General features: G+C 36.0%; 1 protein-coding gene across 2 annotated transcripts in view; it reads left to right on the forward strand.

Moving 5' to 3' along the window:
* The window catches only part of POF1B (POF1B actin binding protein), an 89,705-nt gene that overhangs the window by 12,500 nt on the left and 59,203 nt on the right, over positions 1-18,002 (forward strand). For both annotated transcript variants that reach the window (XM_061137200.1, XM_061137201.1), the window contains exons 3-4: positions 11,102-11,176; positions 13,493-13,573. In XM_061137200.1, coding sequence (XP_060993183.1) covers positions 11,102-11,176; positions 13,493-13,573 — 156 coding nt within the window. The remainder of the gene's footprint in view (positions 1-11,101; positions 11,177-13,492; positions 13,574-18,002) is intronic.

Consider the following 18,002-nt stretch of genomic DNA (forward strand, 5'->3'; position numbering starts at 1 on the left):
TCTTCAGTGCTCAACCTTCTTTATGGTCCAACTCTCATATCCATACATGACTACTGGAGAAACCACAGTTTTCACTACATGGACCTTTGTTGGCAAGGTGATATCTCTGCTTTCTAATAAACTATCTTAGTTTATCGTAGCTTTCCTTCCAAGGAATAAGGCTTTTTTAATTTCATGGCTGGAGTCACCATCTGCAGTGATTTTGGAGCCCAAGAAAATAAAACATGTAAACGCTTCCACGTTTTCATTTTCTATTTGCAAGAAGTGATGGGACTAGATGCCATGATCTTAGTTTTTTTAATGTTGAGTTTTAAGCTGGCATTTTCTGTCTCCTTCTTCACCCTCATCAAGAGGCTCTCTAGTTCCTCTTCACTTTCTGCCATTAGAGTGGTATCACCTGCATTTCTAAGGTTGTTCATATTTCTCTGGGCAATCTAAATTCCAGCTTGTGGTTCATCCAGCCTGACATTTTGAATGATGTCTGTCAGTCAGTCTGTCAGTTCAGTCACTCAGTCGTGTCCAACTCTTTGCGACCCCATGGACTGCAGCACACCAGGCTTCCCTGTCCATCACCGACTCCCAGAGCTTGCTCGAACTCATGTCCATCAAGTTGGTGATGCCATCCAACCATCTCATCCTCTTTCTTCCCTTTCTCCTCATGCCTTCAATCTTTTCCAGCAACAGGGTCTTTTCCAATGATGTAAGCAGGATGAAAATATACAGCCTTGTCATACTCCTTTCCCAATTTGGAACCAGTCCGTTGTTCCATGTCCAGTTCTAACTGTTGCTTCATGCCCCCCATACAGGTTTCTCAGGAGACAGGTAAGATGGTCTGATGTTCCCATCTCTTTAAGAATTTTCCACAGTTTGTTGTGATCTCTACATTCAAAGGCTTCCATGTAGTTGATGAAGCCGAAGTAGATGTTTGTCTGGAATACCTTTGCTTTCTCTATGATCCAACAGATTTTGCCAATTTGATCTCTGGTTCCTCTGCCTCTTTGAGACCCAGCTTGTACATGTGGCAATTCTTGGTTCATGTACTGTTGAAGCCTAGCTTGAAGGATTTTGAGCACTATCATGCTAGTATGTGAAATGAGTACAATTGTGCAGTAGTTTGAACATTCTTTGGCACTGCCTTTCTTTGGGATTGGAATGAAAACTAACCTTTTCCAGTCCTATGGTCACTGCTGATTTTTCCAAATTTGCAGCATCATCTTTTAGGATTTTAAATAGCTCAGCTGGGATTACATCATGTCCACTAGCATTGCTCGTAGTAATGCTTAGGAAGCTAAGGCCCACTTGAGTTAACACTCCAAGATGTCTGGCTCTAGGTGAGTGATCACACCATTGTGATTATCTGGGTCTTTAAGACCTTTTTAATATAGTTCTTTGTATTCTTGCCACCTCTTCTTAATCTCTTCAGCTTCTATTAGGTCTTTACTGTTTCTGTCCTTTTTTGTGCCCATTTTTGCATGATATGTTCTTTTGATATCTCTAATTTTCTTGAAGAAATATCTAGTCTTTCCCATTCTATTGTTTTCCTCTATCTCTTTGCATTGTTCATTTAAGAAGGCCTTCTTATCTCTCCTTGCTATACTATGGAACTCTGCATTCAGTTGAGTATATTTTTCCCTTTCTCCCTTGCCTTTCACTTTTCTTCTTTCCTCAGCTATTTGTAAAGCCTCTTCAGACAATCATTTTGACTTCTTGGATTTCTTTTCTTGGGGATGGTTTTGGTCAATGACTCCTGTACAGTGTTAGAAACCTCTTTCCGTAGTCCTTCAGGCACTCTGCCTACCAGATCTAATCCCTTAAATCTGTTTGTCACCTCCACTCTATAATCATAAGGGATTTGATTTAGGTCATACCTGAATTACCTAGTGGTTTTCCCTGCTTTATCAATTTAAGCCTGAATTTTGCCATAAGGAACTTATGATCTGCACCACAGTTGGCTCCAGGTTTTGTTTTTGCTGACTGTATAGAGCTTCTCCATCTTCGGCTGCAAAAATTATAATCGATCCGATTTCAGTATTGACCATCTGGTAATGTCCATGTGTAGAGTCATCTCTTGGGTTGTTGGAAGAGGGTGTTTGCTATGACCAGTTTTTTCTCTTGAGAAAACTCTGTTAGCCTTTGCCTTGCTTCATTTTGTACTCTAAGGCTAAACTTGCCTGTTACTCCAGGTATCTCTTGACTTCCTTCTACTTTTGCATTACAATCCCCTATGATGAAAAGGACATCTTTTTTTAATATTAGTTCTAGAAGATGTTTTGGTTCTTCACAGAACCAGTTAGCTTCAGCTTCTTTGGCTTTGGTAGTTGGGGCATAGACTTGGATTACTATGATGTTGAACGGTTTGCCTTGGAAACAAACCAATCTCATTCTATCATTTTTGAGATTGCATCCAAGTACTACATTTCAGACTTTTGTTGACTCTGAGAGCTACTCCATTTTTTCTAATGGATTTTTGCTCACAGTAGTAGATATAATGGTCATATGAATTAAATTTGCCCGTTCCCATCCATTTGGGGCTTCCCTCATAGCTCAGTTGGTAAAGAATCTGCCTGCAGTGTAGGAGACCCGGGTTCGATTCCTGGGTCAGGAAAATCCCCTGGAAAAGGAAATGGCAACCCACTCCAGTATTCTTGCCTAGAGAATCCCATGGACAGAGGAGCCTAGCAGGCTACAGTCCAGGGAGTTTGCAAGAGTCAGACATGACTTAGCAACTAAACCACCACCACCATCCATTTTAGTTTACTGACTTCTAAGATGTTGATATTCACTCTTGCCATCTCCTGTTGACAACTTCCAATTTATCTTGATTCATGGACCTAACATTCATACCCAACTGATCATTGTTTCCACTTTGACTCAGATGCTTCATTCTTTCTGGAGCTGTTTGTAATTTCCCTCCACTCTTCCCCAGTAGCATTTTGAACACTTTCTGACCTTAGGTCTCATCTTCTGGTGTCCTATCTTTTTGCCTTTTCATACTGTTCATGGCGTTCTCATGGCAAGAATACTGGAGTGGTTTGCCATTCTCTCCTCCAGTGGACCACATTTTTCAGAACTCCTCACTAGGACCCATACATTTTGGATGGCCCTGCATGTCATGCCTCATAGCTTCATTGAGTTACTCAAGCCCCTTTGCCAAGACAAAGCAGTGTTCCATGAAGGGGAATTCAGAGTATGTCTTAAGATTTTAAAGTTTCCCTTCTAACCTAAAGGAAAATAACACCTCTCCAGCTTCTGCTTTCCCTTTTTTCTCCACTGCATTGAACTATTCAGAAGCTATTTCACTGAGGTAAATAAGAAATTGGCACTATTTGCATTTCATGTGATTTTTTAACTCTGAAGTAATAGCTATTTTAACATACAGAAATAAAATACATGTTTTGTGACTAGCGAATTCTCCCTAAGATGACTAGAGTTTCCCAGCTCTCATTAGGTATGAACAATTATCCAAGGATATAGAGAAATAATACCCCAAAAGCAGACTGATCTTTTTTTCAGATGCCAATAGCTTATTTTAACAATTTGCTGTCTTAAAGTACTACCTAAGAATATTGAATACTACATTTCTGGATGCTTTTAAATATTTCCTTTCTTATCTGAAATTTAATTTTCCTTTTAGAATTTTCTCCTGCTCTTTTTTTTGTCTTTTATTTTAAAACAGTTTATTTATTTTAAATGAAACAAAGATGAATATTTTTAATGATAAAAGGTACAATTCACAAAGAAGATAGACATCATAAACCATTAAACACCTTAGCAACAAAAAACAAATATACATAGAGCAAAAATCAGAACAAGTATAAGGGAAAAGAAAAATATATAATCATAGTGAGACATATTAACATTTCTCTGAGAATATTTTATCAAATGAAGAAAAAATAAGAATAGGAGCATCTTGAATGATGTCACTAATAGTTTAAATATAATGCATTTATATTTAATTAATTTATATTAATCATATCCTACACAAATACATTTAAAATTTTGTATCTCATACTTTGTTATTAGATGTCCATAAGGCTTATTTAACTTATATGCAGAGTACATCATGAAAAACACTGGGCTGGAGGAAGCACAAGCTGGAATCAAGATTGCCAGGAGAAATATCAATAACCTCAGATATGCAGATAACACCACCCTTATGGCAGAAAGTGAAGAGGAACAAAAAAGCCTCTTGATGAAACTGAAAGAGGAGAGTGAAAAAGTTGGCTTAAAGCTCAACATTCAGAAAACTAAGATCATGGCATCTGGTCCCATCACCTCATGGGAGATAGATGGAGAGACAGTGGAAACAATGTCAGACTATTTTGGAGGGCTCCAAAATCACTGCAGATGTTGATTGCAGCCATGAAATTAAAACATGCTTACTCCTTGGAAAGAAAGTTATGACCAACCTAGACAGCATATTAAAAAGCAGAGACTTTACTTTGCCAACAAAGGTCCATCTAGTTAAGGCGATGGTTTTTCCAGTAGTCATGTATGGATGTGAGAGTTGGACTATAAAGGAAGCTGAGTGCCAAAGAATTGATGCTTTTGAACTGTGGTGTTGGAGAAGGCTCTTGAGAGTCCCTTGGACTGCAAAGAGATCCAACCAGTCCATCCTAAAGGAAATCAGTCCTGGGTGTTCATTGGAAGGACTGATGTTGAAGCTGAAACTCCAATACTTTGGCCACCTGATGCAAAGAGCTGACTCATTTGAAAAGACCCTGATGCTGGGAGGGATTGGGGGCAGGAGGAGAAGGGGATGACAGAGGATGAGATGGTTGGATGGCATCACCGATTCAATGGGCATGAGTTTGGGTAGGCTCCGGCAGTTGGTGATGAACAGGGAGGCCTGGCGAGCTGCAGTTCATGCGATCGCAAAGAGTTGGACAAGACTGAGCGACTGAACTGAATTGAACTGAAGGGCATTTAGAAAAACTAGCAAAAAGATAAACATTACTAAATTTCAAAAAGTAGAATTATTTGTGTGTGTGTGTGATTTAGTTATACATGTATACATATAATATTTTTGAAATTTTTATTATATATATATTTTCAAATTAGAAATGTAGCACTATTTTCATACTAAGTCAAACAAGTGGAATCAAATGTCACATTTTTTAGTTAGGCAAAAATTCATACTTTTTCTAAAATATATATGTTATACATATTATTTATATATTTGTACAAAAACTTTTCTACTATGGTTGATAAAGGTTTGAGAAAGAACATAAAAAAAGAGATGGAGAGATTGGAGAACATAAACTAAATGAAATGGGAGCATTGACTATGAAATAGAAAAAGTGAAACAAACTAGATGAAAGTAAAAGATGCTCATATAGTCCAGTTGTTTTTAAACATTGCTGCTCATTAGAAATATATCTGGAGTTCTGGCAAAGAAAAATAATACCTGGGCATTTGTATTTTTCAAAAAATTCCAAGATAATTCTGATATACATATGAATTTTTAAAAGCTTTTTCTATTATGGATTTTTCTATTAAAGGGCAGTTTTGGAGATATAGAATTCTATAATTTTTCTGTTGGCCAATCAGGATACGGTGGTATTAAGTGAGTAGCAGTTGCATATTCACAATAGTAAAAGATGTTTATCAGTTTTCACAATCAATAACTAGACAAAAAATACAAGATAAATTACAATTGCAAGCCATAATGGGAGCACAATTAACCTAACAATATAAATTGATTACATACAATTTGAGGGGGTCAAGCAGGGTGATGTGATATGTGGAAATGCATACATGCAAATATTTCTGTCCATTCTGCTGGTCTGTGTTTTTGGTTGGTACATTTAATTATTTATATTTAAGGTAATTATCAATAAGTATGATCCTATTACCATTTTCTCCATTGTTTAGGGTTTATTTTCTGTAGGTAAGGCTTTTCCTTATTTTCTGCCTAGAGAAGTTCCTTTAGCATTTGCTGTAAAGGTGGTGTGATTGTGCTGAATTCTTTTAACCTTTGCTTGTCTGGAAAGCTCCAATAAAGCAGATTGATTTTAATCCACTCTGATCAAAAATTGGTAATGTCATGTGTACTTTATAAGAGGAGGAGGAGAAGAAAGAGGGGAAGAGGCTGGAGTGAGGAAGAGAAGGGAAAGGAAAAGGGCAGGAAGGAGGAGGAAAGGGAAGAACACTGCTACAGCTTTCCCAAAGTAGAAAATGAATTTAGACTTTGTGGGGAAAACAGTCTTGGCTTTCATATTAAGTCTGAACCTACTTACTTATAAACATAATTATTTTCCAACAAAACTGTACATAAAGGATGTTGCCAACAGGGTTATTCAGTTCAGTTAAGTTCAGTCACTCAGTCATGTCTGACTCTTTGCGACCCCAAGAATTGCAGCACGCCAGGCCTCCCTGTCCATCACCAACTCCCGGAGTTTACTCAAACTCATGCCCATCGAGTCGGTGATGCCATCCAGCCATCTCATCCTCTGTTGTCCCCTTCTCCTCTTGCCCCCAATCCCTCCAAGCATCAGTGTGTTTTCCAATGAGTCATATCTTAGCATGAGGTGGCCAAAGTACTGGAGTTTCAGCTTCAGCATCAGTCCTTCCAATGAACACCCCGGACTGATTTCCTTTAGGATGGACTGTTTGGATCTCCTTGCAGTCCAAGGCACTCTCAAGAGTCTTCTCCAACACCACAGTTCAAAAGCATTGATTCTTCAGTGCTCAGCTTTCTTCACAGTCCAGCTCTCACATCCATACATGACCACTGTAAAAACCATAGCCTTGACCAGACAGACCTTTGGTGGCAAAGTAATGTCTCTGCTTTTTAATATGCTATTAATCAGGACTATTCTCACATTGTCGGTTGTGGGCACATTTCTTGTTTTCAGGCAACAAAAAGTTGCCTTTGACAGTAAATAATAAAAAGATGCAAATATCTAACCTTCTTTTATAAAAACTAGCCAAATATAACAGTAGAATTATGTTCTACAACTTGAAAAACAAAATATAATGATGCAGGTGTGGCAAAGTATAGTAATTAAGAGCATAAGTTTTGGAGTAAGTGATTAAGTAGGATCATGCTACTTTAGTTGAAATCCCAACATGTTAGTATTAGCTGTATGATGTGCAGCTAGTTACTTAAACATCTTTGTCTAACTTTCAATTCAGTTCAGTTCAGTCACTCAGTCGTGTCCAACTGTTTGTGACCTCATGGACTGTAGCACGCCAGGCCTCCCTGTCCACCAACTCCCAGAGTTTACTCAAACTCAAGTCCATTGAGTTGGTGATACCATCCAACCATCTCATCCTTTGTTGTCCCCTTCTCCTCCCACCTTCAATCTTTCCCAGCATCAGGATCTTTTCAAATGAGTCAGTTCTTTGCATCAGGTGGCCAAAGTATTGGAGTTTTAGCTTCAACATCAGTCCTTCCAATGAATATTCAGGACTGATTTCCTTTAGGATGGACTGGTTGGATCTCCTTGCAGTCCAAGGGACTCTCAAGAGTCTTCTCCAACACCAGTCCAAAAGCATCAATTCTTCGGCACTTAGCGTTCTTTATAGTCCAACTCTCACATCTATACATGACTACTTTTTTCATATGTTAAATGGGATTATAGTAGTAGCTTTCTGATGGCGGTTTTTCTGACTGTTAAATAAGATGATCTATGTAACATATTTGGCATAGAAAGTTCTCAATAAGTGATGTCATTATCATTATCAAAGGAAAACAAGACAAGTTGAAAGGATTTGAAGTTGTTTTGTCTGTGTGGAAAAATAAACTGAGAGTCATCTCCTATATTCACAGAGTATCAGAAATATAAAGGAGCTTAAAGATCCTCTAATCCACACTTTCACATACACACAGCATGAGTTATTCATTATCACACAGCTAACTAGTGGTATAGTGTTATAATAGAAGTCTACTTGAGGAACAGGGTTTCTCAAGTCCAGAAAATGAAGTGAAGTTGCTCAGTCGTGTCCGACTTTTCGCGACCCGGGGACTGTAGCCTACCCGGCTCCTCCATCCATGGGATTCTCCAGGCAAGAATACTGAAGTGGGTTGCCATTTCCTTCTCCAGGGGATCTTCCCAACCCAGGGATTGAACCTGGGTATCCTGCATTGGAGGTAGACGTTTTAACCTCTGAGCCACCAGGGAAGCCCCAAGTCCAGGACTCTTTCAATATATTGTGATAGTCACCACCACTCCTTCCCCAGCTTTCAATTATTTTGTTATAAGGAACACGGGGTTATGGCATAGAGGGCACAAGCACTAAAGATGTAACTATTCATTGAATTTAATGATTCCAACATGAAGGATTTATGTAAGCTATATACAAATAAGTGACATTAAAAATTAAATATTAATGTAGGCTATCAAGAGAGATTTATATTTCTATTCCTGAGATGCCTTTAAAATTGGCATCTTCATTCATTAATGTATAAACATTTTTGATCACTTCCTTTAGAATAGGCAATGACTACTTGTGGAATGACTTGCTGCAATTCTGCCTAGAGCTAGATGCCACTGAAAATACCTTTCATCATCAAGACAGTGTTCATTTTGGACATTTACTCACACTACTTACCTAATTCTATAGACTTTCAAGGGGAAAAGCTTTTCTTTAGCAAGTCTTTAATTAATAACCCTTATATTCAGATAGGCTTTTTCCCCTTATGACAATTTAATACTGCTGTAATTTAAATTCATGCTGATCACCACCATATGTCTTAATCTCTTTGACCCATACTAAGCTACCACCTTAATATTTTACTTTTTGTAGTTATTCCATTTTCCCTTTGTTTCTATAAAAGTTGTATGGGAAAGCCATATTTGCCTATGTCAGTTCTAACAATGAAGGCTCAAAGCAACTAAATAAAGCATAATTTATGAAATTAATTTACCAGCCTTTCAAATATAATAAGACGGAATAAATTTTTTATGGTAGCACCAGACTAGTCTTTGTGCAAATACACCAATTTGCCTTTTGAATATCTACCATCTGGGCATCTGAATAAAGTAACTGCCTATATTACTATCAATAAGGGTCCTAAAGATGTAAGATATATGTGTGTATGTGTGTGTGTATATGCCTACTTGGGTGAATTTCAGCCAGTTTATAAAACTTCTCAGTACACTCTTTTATCTTAAAAGCTAGTCTATTTACCTAGTAAGCGTGATTTTGTTTCATTTGCTGATGTCATCATACTTGAATAGGTAAAGGGAAGGGGAAAAAACTAGCCTATATACGGAACCAGGAACAAGACAGTATGCACTAACTGTATTCTCAAAATGATTCTGATATTACTAGCTCCAGCCTACAAACACTAAAAGTTGGCATAAAAGCATCTTTCAGACATGAGAGCATTTCTACACTGCTTATGGATGTGTAATTGGCATGGCCTTTTGGGAAATCAGTTGGACAGTATATATTAAAATGAATAATGCACATACTCTGTGTCCTAGCAATCCCACTTTGTGGCATTCTAGAGAAATACTCACCATAGCACAAGGATGCTCTTTGAAGCACAGCGAAAACCTGGAAACAATTTTAAGAAGATGCATAGGTAAACAAATTATCAAACAAACATTATGGAACACTATAATATATATATATATATATTCATTAATTTAAAATAATGAATTAAGACACATCTAATCTATAAGATATATTGTTTGGCTTACATTGTAGGAAAATAAAAGCAGTAAATATTATTTATACATATGTATTTATATAAGCATACACCTGACAATAATTACATATGGGTAAGAGATTTGAATGAAAGGAGGATGGTTAAGGGAAGATCTTTGACTTTATTTGTATAATTTTTACATTGAAATGTCTTCATGTACTATTGTATAACTAAAAATTACTTTTTTTTGTCTTTCTGAACCTGCTCCTGTTTGATCTGTGTGCCATATCCACCTTCACTTGGTTGTATTTGTAACCATTTTCCTAAAGTGAAGACCATGTACCTGTTTGGTCTACAATCTTTAATTCTCAGCATTTGTCTGAGCAGTTATCCTCAGCTACCAGCAGGAAATCTGGGAACATATTCAAAGGCTGCCCTGAAGCATTAAGCTTGAAGTATTGCTGTTGATGTAACAGAGGGAGGAGGGATGAAAATTTTACAAGTTGAACCAAAAGAAAAACCATAGTGTGTAGAAAGTTTGGCTCTTTGAGTAAAGACATTCTTTTGTTTTAAGAACAGCATGTTATGTATAACATAGTTTTGTTTTAAGAACAGCATATATTTATATATATATTTTTTGTTTTAAGAACATAATGTTAAACATTATACATATATATTATATATATATATATACACACACACACACACATTATAGCTATACTTTGGTATGAGTCTGCTAGTTTTCCCCTTGTAAGTCTGTGATTCTAATTTTTAATACCTCCTTGATCTGAAGAAAAAGTATTTTTAATCGTTTTAGAAGTATATCCTGGAATTGTATCAATTAGTTGAAATCGAGTAATGCTATCAATTCTTTGCACACTGATAAAGCTATGCAGTTTGTTGATTTGGGAAAAATGTAATGAATACCGGCATAATTGATGGAGTGATCATTTTATCTAATCATTATTAAAAATCATACTCTCACTTTTATGGATCTTTTTTAACATCAGAACCTACTCTTTGAGATTAAACTAGAAGCAGATCACACAAAGCGTAATTTAAAATCAGCATGAAGTACTCTAACAGCAGTAGTCTTAGTTGAGTTTTCAAAGATAATTTCCTATATTGGTTTTTGGATTTTTTTACATTTAATGTTTTTGATAAATTTTAAATGTTGTTAATTGCAGACATATGAAAACATCAATGGATGTATCAGCAGAGTTCTCAAAAAAGAAAAAGAAGCAAGAAGTGTGTATTGTTATGAAAGCATTCTAGAAATTATATTTCATTAGGTTACTTGCAATACTGAGAAAGAAATTCAGTAATGTGCTTTTGTAAAGATGGAAATCATCTAAGTAAGCACTTAATAAAGTTCTTATTTCTGGCAAACTGGGTTATTGTAAAAATAAAGGAAATAATAATAATACTTTAAAAACCTAAGACATTTAAATGGCACTGCTCAGTAATGATTTTTGAACCCTCTTTTGTTTCTCTCAACAGGAACTTCATTCTCCAACTCTGAAAATATCTACTTGTGTCCCAGGCACTCTACGTATAACCCCAAATACTGAACAGGTAAAATAAATTATGGATTATGTTAGATTATTTTCTTTTTTCATAAACCCTGTTTGAATGTTTAATTGATCTTTAGGCCTCCACAAAGCTTTACACATTCACCAAAAATCAGGAGCATAAACTGGAAAGGAGAGTCACATATGAAAATCAGTTCAACCTATTTTAAAGGAATGTGAAACAAGTGCTAAAAAAGTCTGTGAATTGAGATTTTTCAATTTTATTGTCTACTCAATCTGATTGCTTTTGGTTTGAGTGAAGTTTATTTTTAGCCAACAATATCCCACTGATTGAGTATATTTTAAGGATCCTTGGTTTGAGCAGAAATAAAGTACCTAGATCTTAGATTGATTGAGGGTGTGGCTTTGTGAATGATACTACTGTACTTTGACATCCAGAGAGAATAATTTACAGGATCAGAACTTGCCCTTCTCCAAGGTGCATGATTTGAAAGACACACAAGATCAAGTTCCCTTAATCTTTATGACTTAATAATCATACTTTTAAAGATTATTTTTGAATGTATGTATTATATCTGCAAAAGGTATCTGTAATAATAATTCAATACCGTATTAACAAATATGTGTTTAACGAGTGAGTCCCGTATATTAAAAAGTAAATTCTAAGTAAATAAACCATAAAAGATCCTAAGTTTGTTAGTGCATAGGAGGGGAGTATAAAGCTTTCAGGATTTGGAGGATAGGAAGGAGAAAGATACTGTTCTAGAAAACATGCCTACCCAGCTTGAGGTATCACGATGTGAACTTGAATAGTGAAGGGACAAATATACAAAAACTGGTCTCTAGGTCTGGGATACAGGATGGAAAAGGTGATATTATGCAGAACAAATAAGATTATTGAAGAAAAGTTTGCTTATCATGTCCCAATTTAGTCTAGCTTAGAGCTAGGTCAGTTAGAGTCATGCATTTATTCAGTGAACATTTGCTGAGTGCCAAATATGTAATAAATATTGCACAAAGATGAATTAGAACCAATCACTATTCTCAAAGAACTCACAGACTAGCATGGGTCACACACCTAACAAAACATACAGCAGTGGAATAAAGGTTACAGTTGAGTTAGAAGTTTAGCCCCACAGGACCACCAAGATAGGATTAGCTCATAAAACTAAGTCCACTTAAATCACACAGCTGTTTACTACACTCAAACCCAGTCATAAGATTGCATTTATTGTTATTTTTCATAATGAAAGACTTTAAAATTAGGTTTGCTGTTTGTTTTACTTCTGATAACAAAAATATGTTTATGGTAGAAAAATTAGGAAATACAAAAGCATATAAAGAAAAAATATAATTCATTTATGATTCTTTCCCCTACTCAGAGATACTACTCTCAGTATTTTTGGTTTCCTTCTGTTCAACTAAAAAATTAAGATCATACCTTATATGTAGTTTTATATCTTCATTCTCACTCAACTTTATATACCATGAGTTTTTAAATGTCAATTTGTATTATCAAGACCATTATTTTGATGGCTACATATTTCAGCTTGAGAATGATTATTTAACCTTTCCTGTTTCCTTAGGAAAATGCTCCTCTTACTGCACTCTCATCAGTATTATTTTTTAACATTTCCAGTTAAAATATGGTATTCTTTTGTTATGATTATTTGATTCCTAATTTGTTTGAATATTGTTTGTTATAGCTTGGAATATAACTTGTTTTTGTTGTTTGTTAATCATTTGCTTTTTCTTCTTTTCTGTTTTCATACCATCTGCTCATTTTTCTAATAGTGTGAAGATTTTTTTCTCATCAAGATATAAAAACTTTCTTTATATTGATATCAACTCTTTTTCCTTCAAAAGCTTACAAATGACTTTGTTCTAGTGTTTTGTTTCCCTTTTAACTTTATTTGTGGCCCTCCCCTGTCACCACATTGAAGATTTACATGTTTCACAGTACACACAGTCAGTTTTTTCTTTGTGTCTCCTTTCATGCCCTTTCCAAACAGAAGATCTGATTAATAAATATTAAACTATATTTTATTTAATCATGTGGGGATATTTACAATGAAAAGAATATTTTAAAACTCTCGTCAAACTATTAATAGTTTGAAATGTGTGATGAATTACTATGCAATGAGTATAGCATAAATACCTAACATGTTGCTGAGCCCATAAACATTTGCTTCCATGTATGTTTTTGAGACCAAAATTAACCAAAATATAAATTCATATGTCATCATTCGTGTAAGTGATTTTAAAATTTTCACTCTGAAAATTGCTCTCTATTATTATTCATGACTCCAAGGTCACTAAATAACTCTGATTATATGCAGCTTTTATCTTTTCTTTACAGGAACTCCATTCTCCAACAGTCAAAGTTACTACATATCCTCAAACTACTATAAGACGATATATAGTGCAAAATCCTGAACAGGTAAGCTATATCATGCAAACTCTTATCCCAACCTATAATTCCTCAGAAGTTGATAACTTAAACAAGAAGGGTGAGTTAGTTACTAGATTCCTAAAATCAGATTATTGGACTTTCTTTCAGTTATAAAGTTAATTTCTAATTATTATTATAAAAAATTCATCATTAGTTCCAGACAACCATTTGCCTCAGAGATGCAACAGTTCCAAGTAGCATGGAAATTCTTGGGTTATAAAGTTTTCTGCTTCTATATCATCATTCTTGTGCTACAAAGGTTTTTTGTGCACTTTGAACCAAAGTAAAAAGGGACGAAGTGGTTCGTTCACAGGCTTCATATAAAACTATCACCGGTTGCATCGGGGGTTGCAATATTTAGTCTAATTAGATTTGCCATTGAGATATTTGCTAGGAAGAAGAGAATGAAAATTCAAAAGCTCAAAAATACCTCCATGTGTTTGAGTTCTATGGTATATGAACTTTTGTGCCTAGCAGTGAGGTCTTCTGAAAATTACACTATTATATTTTCTATAAAGATATATAACCTTATATTATACAAGCTAGGATATTATTTTCAGTCTCATTTTGAGGAGAAAATTAAGAAAAAAATTTTCCCCACAGTAATAAGCCTTGCTCAACACACACACAGACACACACAGACACACACACAGCCTTAATTTAGCTGCAACAGGAAACTCTACTATAGGTTTATGAGGACATAAGGTTCACATTTGAAACAGAGTGCCCCAGATAATACTGTAGGAATTTTTTGCTTTTCTCTTTATTTCCCCACTACTGCGGGAAATAATTTTTTCACAAAATAAAACTGCTTCAGCTGTGGAAAGCAAGGGGTTAAATCAAGGTAAAATAGTTGGTACTAGTCTAGTTGGGTGGGGAGGATGTACTATTCTTCTGCTTGTTTCTATCTTCTCTCTTCTTTATTCATTTAAAAATCATCTTCTCACTCACTAAAAATCATCCTCTCTCTTTAGCTAGAGAGGCTGTTAGTTGTACACGTGTGCTTGTGTGAGTCTACCAGCATACAGGCTTTGGAGGGGGTGACTGTTTTGGATATTTGCTTGAGTTTTCAAATATCTATGTAAACATCAAGAAAGAATGTGATTACAGTAAAGCATCTGCTTTCTCGTTCTGCAGAATCAAGTGTTTAAGCAATAAATCTGAAAACTATGTGTGGGGAAAGGGAGACATCAGGAGGGCCTGGGAGATTAGACTGTGCCTCTTTCTACAACTTGGCCAATCACTTTATGCTTTCCTCTTTTTCCTCTCACTCTATTTTCCTTTCACAAACAAACTGGGGAATATGCATACTTGGATGCATATTACACTTGATATCCCTGGCTCTCAAAGAATTAGTTCTAGATAGCACTTTTTTTTTCATGAAAATTGTGTTTGCCTAAAACATAGCCACAGAGTGGTTTTAAATATTGAATCATTTGAATTCCAACCCTCTTTGCCAGCAATTCTTATGTGACTCTGAATGCATTCTTGTTCTTTAGTTAATGAATTAATATTTATTGGCTATACATTCCATGCTCTGCAATTTACATATTTTATCCCATTTGGTCATAAAAAAGTGAGAAAACAGAAGCAGAGAGATTGACAGTTATTCAGTGAATTTTTATCAATTGCCTAGTATGTACCAACAATTGCCCCAAGCCCTGGAGATTGAGCAGTAAACAAAACAAGGTCTCGACCCTCTTGGAACTAAAGTTCTTAACTGGCCCCAAACCATTGGTTAGAAAACAGCAGAGTTGCAACTGAAATTGAACAATGCAGATGTAGGAAAGAAACATTTGCAAATTAAAGACCATTGATGATGTAAGTGAATTGAGATTCAGAGACGCACCCATGTACCATCTCCCTCCCCCATCCTCCCCAGCTACAGTGTAATCAAAAAAGAAAAAAAAAAGCAGAGAAATTCGAAGAATATATGCAAGTGCATATTTGTAACAGGAAGCCTGCTTCTCATTATAGTTGTGTTCAACTGTAAAGAAGTAAATAGTAGCTCAGGGAGAAGATCCAGCAGCAGGTTAAAGAAAAATGATCATTTTAGCTTTAACATTTTAAGCTTTTAACTCTTTCCATTATTGAGAGATAAAATAAATTTTAATCCCCACATTTTGTAAACAAAAATAATCTAACTGGTTTTGCAGAGCAGCTTGAAAGTCCTGTCTAGATATATTTTATTTATCTAAGTGTATGCTTTTTTGTTTGTTCTTTTAAATTCCCTCAGAAGAAGATTCTGGCTTAATTACAATATTTATAATGATCTGAGCCTCTTAAATGGCAACTTCATTCTCTTTCACCTTCCAGTTTGTCTAATCTTTACTTCTTCTCCCTGTAATTAAACTGATATCAATCGCTTGTCTCATGATTTCCTTTTAATTCTGTTCAGCCTTTTTATTCTTGATTGTACCTGATCTTTCTTATTTGCCATTTCTTGTCATTTTAGTCAAGTGATTTATCCATTCTGGTATATAACATGACTCAGAAATGGGGAAATATGTTTGTTCCATCAATAGATAGAATCCAATTGATGTTAATCAATTTAATTAATTTTCCACTTGCAGAGCTCCTACTGTGGGAAAGGTTTATACAGACCTCAAATTGGAAAATACAAGGAAATAAAACCTGGTTCCTGAAGCAAAGGAGCTTACACTTCCTCTCAGAAAGGGATTAAGATATGTCTATATACAACTTCATAAAATATATGGTGGGGTGTATGACAGATTCCATGAGAGAAATACAAATGATGTCTTATTGAAGTTCAGAGGTTGGAGGTAATATTTGGGGGGAATTAGAGAAGGATTTATTCTGGTATTTAAGGAATTATTACAATTAGCATTATTATTAGTATCATTTTACTAGTATGGAAACAAAAGCTTAAGTAAATGTGACTTGCTTAGGTCTTCTGACTAAATATCTCTATCTTTTCTGATAGTTATCCTCAGGGTAGTTTTGACAAATTTTGATAACTGATATTGGATTTGGGATTAAAAGAAGAAAGTCAAATATGACAAGTTTTTCAGTTTGAGACACTGGGAACATTGTAGCCCAACTAAAAAGTAAGAAGTAGGGGAGAGGAGAAGCTGGTTTGGAAAAGGAGGAGATTGTCAGCTCTGTTTGGACCAGTAGCATTTGAGGTGCATGCCAGGGAAGATGCCCACCAGGCTGTTAAAAAGTGACTTGAGAAAGGTCACATTTGTGATAGAGACATAGGAGTTATTCCTCTTAAAGTTACCTTCATAGCCATGGGAATGAGTGAGATCGCTGAGGGGTAATAGAAAGGGTTGAGGTCAGAACCTAAAATGTCTACTCTAAAGGAACAGAAGGAAGGAGCCACTTTCACAGGCAGAGAAGCTGTCAGAGGAATGTGAACACTGAATTATTGAAGCAAATAGAGTAAAGGGGTGGTCAACCATCTCAAATGACCAAAGGACCTAGAAGGGTGAGGTTTGAAAATAGAGGTCGACCATTGAGAAAGTAATGGTGATGTTTGAGAGAGCAGTTTTGGTATACATATGGAAGCAAAGTCCAGATGCAAAACATTAATGGATGACTAAATCCAGAAATGGAGATAATAAGTGAGGTTACTTTCCTAAAAAGGATATTGGCCAAAGGAAGAGAGACAGGATGGTAGCTAAAGGAGTAAATAGAATCTTGGAGACCCAAGAGATTTATAGACAGAAAGAAATAACTAATAGGAAGGAAAAGTAAAGATGCAACAGAGAAAGGGAAGAAAGGTGATACAATTCTGGAAGAGTCAAGAGTGGATAGGATTCCAGGTACAGATAGAGAAGTGACTTCCAGATAAAAGAGGCATATGTTATTACATAATGAGTGGAAGGAGCAGAAACTTAGATTTTGAAGTGCGGCAGAAAATGGAGTAATTTCACTGGATATGTTGCAGGAAGGGGGACTCCTTCCAGGGCCCGAAACTGGGCTCTTGTCTAACACTTGGAAATAAATTGTCTGAGGAGACACATGTGCTGACAAAGCAAGAGATTTTATTGGGAAAGGGCACCCAGGTGGAGAGCAGGAGAACCCAGGAGAACAGCTCTGCCATGTGACTCACAGTCTCGGGTTTTATGGTGATGGGATTAGTTTCCTGGTTGCTTTAGCCCATCATTCTTACTCAGAGTCCTTCCTGGTGGTGCAGCTAAGATGCCAGTGAGAAGGATTCTGGGAGCTGGTCGGACATGTGTTGTCTCCTATTGACCTTTCCCAAACTCTTCCAGTTGGTGGTGGCTTATTAGTTACATGTTCCTTACCAGGATCTCCTATCATAAAACAGCTCGTGCAAATGGTTACTATGGTGCCTGGCCAGGGTGGGCAGTTTCAGTCAGTGTGTTTCCCCTAACAGATAGATTGTCTTGGTTTTCTCAGCGAGTATAAGGAGAATGAAGGAACATGA

Source organism: Dama dama, chromosome X, assembly GCF_033118175.1.
Source record: "Dama dama isolate Ldn47 chromosome X, ASM3311817v1, whole genome shotgun sequence".
NCBI lineage: Eukaryota > Metazoa > Chordata > Mammalia > Artiodactyla > Cervidae > Dama > Dama dama.